Source organism: Helicoverpa zea, chromosome 13 (assembly GCF_022581195.2).
Source record: "Helicoverpa zea isolate HzStark_Cry1AcR chromosome 13, ilHelZeax1.1, whole genome shotgun sequence".
NCBI lineage: Eukaryota > Metazoa > Arthropoda > Insecta > Lepidoptera > Noctuidae > Helicoverpa > Helicoverpa zea.
Window position 1 is genome coordinate 11,432,005 of NC_061464.1, and position 6,673 is coordinate 11,438,677.

Here is a 6,673-nt window from a genome sequence, read left to right on the forward strand (position 1 = left end):
GGTTACCGCTACAAGACTATTACAATTTGGTATCAAAAAACGCTATAATTTACAAATTAAATCACTATCAAAATCTGAACACAATTCTATAACAATTTAGAAGGAGGGTGCACGTGAAAAACATACCTTGGCGCGGCTCACGGCACTTTTTGCTCATTACCCTCATCACAAAATTGTTAGAGTATAAATAGTTACGCGCATACACGAACACTCAGGCATTATGATTTTGCACTCGCGGCGCACGGATGCGTCTGTCGCGAACATCTCTCCTGCCGTGCGGCAGAGCGTAGGCACTATCACTTTCACTTTCACTATCACTATTTAGTCTATTAAACGATGACACGATGACACGATGACACGATGACACGATGTAGGGACTCGAAGCGTTGACCCGTAGCGATGACTCGTAGCTCTGGCTCGCAGCGATGCCGCATCTCCGGTGAGCGACGGCGCAGTGATAGCGCCAGGGCGCCGCGACGCCGGTGATGCCGCACTGCCCGGTTACTTAGGCAGCGGCACGAGTTTCTTCGTCGGACGCTTTAGTATGCCACCTGCGGTGCGCACGTCAGCGGTCCGAACTTCACCATCAGCGCCCGGGTAGACGGCCACGACCCGGCCTCGCGGCCAGGTGTTGCGAGGCAGGTTGCCGTCGGCGATGAGGACGGGGTCGCCCAGCTGCAGCGCGGGGCCGCGGGCGTGCGGCTCCCGCCGGTATTGGAGCTCGGGCAGGTACTCGCGCACCCAGCGGCGCCAGAACATGTCGGCGAGTATCTGGGCGCGCCGCCAGTGCTTCTTGCTGTCGATGTCTCGCTCGTCGAACGTGCCGGGGCTCGGCAGGCGTGCCGAGCCGCCCAGCAGGAAATGGTTCGGTGTGATGGACTCGTCGTCGTCGCCGCTCACAGATACGTGGGTGAGCGGCCGGCTGTTGACGACGTACTCGACCTCGCAGAGCAGCGTCGCGAGGACCTCCTCGCGTGGGTGGCGCTCGTGCAGCGTGGCGCCTAGCGCGGTCTTAACGCACCGCACTAAGCGCTCCCAGGCGCCTCCCATGAAAGGCGCGGAAGGCGTGATGAAGCGCCAGGCGATGCCGCGTCGGCTGGCCTCCTCCTGGCAGGCCTCACGCAGCTCACGGTCAGCACCGTGCATGTTGGTGCCGTTGTCGGAGTAGATTTCGGTGGGACAGCCGCGTCGCGCTGCGAACCTGCGCAGCGCCAACACAGCTGAGTCCGCGCTGAGGCTGTGCGCGATCTCGAGGTGAACTGCCCTTGTTGTGAGACACGTGAACAGCGCCACGTATCGCTTATGATGCTGACGACCGACGGTGACTGACAGCGGGCCGAAATAATCAAGCCCAGTGTATGTGAACGGCCTGCGGTGATGAGCTAGGCGTGTCTTGGGGTGGTCGCCGGTTGCCGGCGTCGGCGCGCGCGCGCGACGTATGCGGCAGTGCAGGCAGCGCGCGATGACTTGCTTGACTGTCGGGCGCAGCCGCACAATCCAGTAGTGCTGTCTGACCTCATTCACGACGAGCTCGGTGCCGCTGTGTTGTAGACTACGGTGTGTCCAGTCTATATATAGCTGTGTAATACGGTGATCGCCGTCTAACACAGGTGGACTCTTCACGCTTTTAGCGACTTTATCTACAGCAGCTATGCGGCTTCGCAGTACTATAACTCCGTCGTTTAGTTCTATGCGCAGCGGGTACAGCCGGCTACTACTTGCGACTGTTTTGTTGCTCTCGAGACTGGCTATTTCTTGTTTAAAGGCTTCCTGTTGCACCACACGAACTAACAGCTTCTCTGCTCTTTGAATGTATGTCGCGTCCAATATAATAAACTTGCGTGTGTATATTTGGGCGCGCGCAGCTTCGGCGGGCGCGCGGGGCGCTCGCACCGCTCTCGACCAATCAGGATCGTTTTCTTTGTTTTTCCTTGTTCGCTTGTAGAACGTTTTTTCTGTATGTTGTTTTCTACATAACGATATAAACTGTAGTACTCTGGCTGTGGCGCGCAGCAATCGCTCCCACCTTGAAAATCGAGCGGGGTCGGGAACGACGTCTATGAGGTTTGTTGCGCCTGCTTGTATGAGCGTGACTGTTTTTTCCTCGCCTGTCGGTTGACTGTCAGCTGGTGACTCGGTCGGCCATGTCGATGGGTCGTCGTAGAGGAACTTAGGGCCGCAGTACCACTCGTGGTCGGTATGAAAGTGCGTCGGGACGTCGCGGGTGGCGGCGTCGGCTATGTTGCTTTTTGTAGGCACCCAGCGCCACTCTTCGACTCTGCTATTTTCCTCTATGGCGGCCAAGCGATGTGCAACGAATGGCTTGTACGATCTGGCTCCTTTCCTTATCCATGTCAGAACGGTTCTGCTGTCACTCCAGTAGGTCACGGAGGCGGGCTTGACGTTGTGTTCATATATCACTGCGGCTGCGACGCGCGTACCCATCACCGCGGCTTGCAGCTCGAGGCGTGGTATTGACAGCAGCTTCAGCGGCGCCACCTTCGCCTTCGCCATGACGAGGCTGACGTGCACGTTGTTGTCACGGGTCGTTGACCTCCAGTACACCGCTGTAGCGTAGGCCTTCTCACTGGCGTCGGTGAACACGTGTACTTGTATTTCTGTAGCCTCGCTGTACCCAGGATAACAGCGCGGTATGTTTACGTTCTTCAGCTGTTCGAGATGACTTATCCACGCCCTCCACTGGCTTGATAGTTCTTCATCGAGAGGTTGATCCCAGTCGACTCCCCGCCTCCAGGCTTCTTGCAGTATTTGTTTCGCCCTGATTGTTATAGGTGAGGCGAGGCCCAGCGGGTCATACAGTGACATAACTATCTTGAGCGCCTCTCTCTTGGTGGGCGTTTCCTTGTCGAGCAGGCCAGTAGGTAGGCGCGCGAGTTTTAAGTTGAAGCTCAGCTCGTCTGTGTGTGGCTTCCATATCACGCCGAGTACTTTCTCTGTGTTTTCTATATTTCCAAGATTAACAATCTGTGTTGTTTCTTGGCCCGGTACCAATTCACGCAGCACTTCTTCGCTGTTGGATACCCATTTCGTTAGGTCGAAGCGCGCTTTACTATGTATTTCTTGTACTATCTTGATTGTGTGCGTCGCCTCTTCTATACTTCTGAAGCTATCCAGGTAATCGTCCATGTAATGATTCTTGACTATTGCTTCTACTGCTTCTGGATGTTCGTTCGCATGGCGTTTAGCATTCCAGTTCTTAGCGAATATTGCTGTACACGGTGAACTTGCTGCGCCGAATATTATTGACGTCATTCGGTACTCTTCCGGCGCCCCCTCCCGCCGCTCTCCTCGCCACAGATATCGGAGAGCGTCTCTGTCTTCTGGCTTTACTTTCACCTGCATAAACATTTCAGTGATATCTCCGGAGACGGCGACGCGGTGACGTCGGAATCGCATCATCACGCCGGGCAGTGACTGCAGCAAGTCCGGACCCGTGAGCAGGTAGTCGTTCAGTGACATCCCTCTTGTCTTCGCTGCTGCGTCGTGAACTATACGAAGCTTCTCCGGTTTCATAGGGTTGAAGACGTCGAAGTGCGGCAGGTACCACGTTCTTCCCGGTGTACGTTCAAGGGGCGCTTTCTCTGCGTAGCCCTTTTCTATTAGTGAATCCATCTGCGCCATATATCTAGTCTTCAGAGCAGGATTCTTGTCGAGTTTTTTCTCTATTGATACGAGTCTATTCATCGCAGTCGCGTAGCTGTCCGGCATCTGTATCTCGTCACTCCTCCATAGCAACGCAGTCTGAAGACGTCCATCTTCCAGCTGTACTATACTGCGTTGTAATATATCTTCCGCTCTCTTCTCCGGGTCAGAAGCTGGTCGGCACGGGTTGATGATGAGTGACTCGAGTGCGAAGTATTCACGAAGTTGCTTGTCTATGCTTTCCTCGGCGCTGTTCAGCTGATTGACGTAGTGCACCTGCTGTCCCAGAATCCTAGTGCGGGCACCGTGCAGCACCCAGCCCAAGGGAGTTAACGATGCTATCGGCTGATGCTGGGGCCCTCTTCTGATGTCTGTTGCTAGGAGCAGATGCCAGTTGTCTTGCCCGATGATAATCTTCGGCGTCCCTGCGTTGTACGTTAGCTGATCTGCCAGGTCAAACAGGTGCTTGCAGTCAGCGATGTCATCCTTGCTGATTGACTGCGGCGACAGGTGCAGGCGTGGTATGGTGCGCGCCCTGAAGGGTATCTTCTTCCTATGGCAGGTCGATAGCGTGAGGTCAACTCTCTTCGACGTGGGCGTGTCGATAGTCACGTCGCTGATGGCGCCTATCTTCATCGGCTCGACTGGTCCCTCTGCACCGATCATGTCTGCTAGCTCTTCGTCAATCAGTGACACGGTTGAGCCGTCATCCAGCAGTGCGTAGGTGCGCACTTCTCCCGCCGGTCCGGACAGTTGCACCGGAACGATTTTCAGGAACGCTTGATTTGTGTGGTTGCGTGAACTTGCGACTATTTCTTGCGCTTCTTGTGCGACTTCAGTAGTGCTCGCCTTCTTCTTGTAGTGAAGCAGATGATGGTGTGATGCTGTGCAGCCCTCGATTCCACATCTCTTCTTCTGACATCTGTGTCCGTGCTGACGATGGCGCAGGCAGCGGAAGCACAGGTTGTGCTGCTTGGCAAGTTCCCACTTCTTGTCCGCAGAAGCCTTCACGAACTTGTGGCAGTCTAGCGATCGGTGTCCATCCATCTCGCAGATGCGGCACTTCGATGCGGGCTTCTTGTCTATAGTGGTGTGTGTTCTCTGCGTCACACGTCTAAGTCCAGTAGCTTCACTGATGTTTTCAGGCGGTGCAAACGCGCTGCAGTAGCGAGCTTGTTCGGTGATGAAGTCGCTGAAGAGACCCAAGTCCGGCGTTGACTGGTACTTCTCAGTATATGTCTTGTACCACTGTACACGTAGCGAGTTCGGCAGCTTCTCTGTGAGGATGCGCATAAGCTCGGCGTTCATGAGGTAGTGTTCCTTTTTCAGCGCTCGCAGTGTGACGATGCCACTTCGTACACGGCTGGCGAAAGTGCAGATGTCCTTCGGTGCTTCTCCGCAGCGTGGCAGCCCGCGCAGTCTGTCTGTCTCCGCTTGCGCTATTGAGTCGGGGCGGCCAAACTGAAGCTCCAACTCCTTCATGATGTCATCCGGCCTGGCGTTGCCGATGAGCTCGGAACTAACTGTATCAAGCGCTCTTCCTCGCAGGCTTCTTCTCAGCCTCGCCGTATTTTCCACATCGTTGAAATATGGTCGCGTTGTCTCATAGATGGCGCGGAACGATAGCCATTCTGTATGCAATCCACTAAAGTTCGGCAGCGTCATGATGACTTTCGATGCAGCAGGGTTGTGGTACACCGGTTTCTCTTCGCTTCTATTGCCGGCTAGCGATGCGATGGCGGAGGTGAGTTCCGTGATAAACGGACGGAGCCCTTCACCCCCTGCGGTATCTTCAACTGGTTTCTTCATTGATGAAAGGGCTTCAGTATCGATGGTCTTCGAGGGGGGGGGCTCTGGTTTGTCCAGGGTACCCGGCAGTCTATGTCCTCCCTCGGCGGCGGCGTCTCTTCCAGGAGCAGTACTTATTCCACGCAGGACCGGATTCACTATAACCGCGGAGGGGGGGGGCTCGGGCAGGTCCAGGGTACCTGGTAGTCTATGTCCTCCCTCAGCGGCGGCGTCCTGCGGGTCTGGTTCCGGAGCTTCCTCCAACCAGGAACGGATGTACTCTTCATTGGAATTTCTATCGTCCATATAATCGTCGTCCGATTCTTCCTCGGCCCTCTGAAGTGCTATTTGCGCTAGCTCCAACTTAATCTTCAATAAGTCTTCACGCGCATTTCTAATTTTTCTATTTGATGCCGTCGATCTGTGCGACGGTGCCTTAAGTTCGGTACGGGCGTCAACCCGGGTAGTCAACGGTACAGCTCGGTTGTATGTCTTGTCGCAAGCCTTCAGTGTTCCTCCTGAACTATATTCTTCAGCACTGGTTCCAGGCGGCCTCAGTGATGACGACGCTTCAGTCTGCATCAACGACGACGGCGCTGGTCGCTCTTCACCCCCTCGCGGGGTAGGGGGGCGCGGTCGGTCTTCACCCCCCCGCGGGGCAGGGGGGCAGGGCGGCGCCTCACTTCCCCTCACAGCTGCGGGGCAGGGTAGGTCTTCACCCCCCCTCGGGGGAGGGGGGGGCTGCTCACTCCCCTCGGTGGTGGTTGGAGAGAACGGCGGCTGGTCGTGCACGATGGGGGGTGTGGGGCGGCCCGGTCTGGCGTCGATGATCCAGGCTTGAGCGGCTCTTCCTTGCGATCTTGTCACAGGCATACTTGCTGTTTACAACTCTTCAGTATCTTCAGCTGAAGTTCCTGGCTCGCTTCCCAGGCGATCCGGGTCGCAAGGACCAAACAGATGTGCGGGACGGACGTAGCTCAGAAGCAGGTACTATGGGGTGGCTTCGAGACGTTGACGCCCCGTCGGTCGCTGGTTCTTGGACGTCTGGGCGAGTGGACTGTATTTACGATGTGGCGAGAAACAGGAATTTCAGAAACAAGAATACGTTTAGACGGGTTTTAGACTTTCTGCTACTATAGGTTCAGGGATGCCGGTGAAATAATAAGTCTTCATATATTTTTTCAGGAGTCTTGAAGGGACGAGCTTCGACGCACTTACCATA

The 6,673-nt window shown here is 55.5% G+C and overlaps 1 protein-coding gene across 1 annotated transcript; it reads right to left on the reverse strand.

The window, feature by feature from the left end:
• Positions 1 to 501: 501 nt before the first annotated feature.
• On the reverse strand, positions 502 to 6,324 carry LOC124636072. Its single transcript, XM_047172024.1, has one exon. It carries the CDS (start codon positions 6,322 to 6,324, stop codon positions 502 to 504), a length of 5,823 nt encoding a protein of 1,940 aa, XP_047027980.1.
• Positions 6,325 to 6,673: the final 349 nt, after the last annotated feature.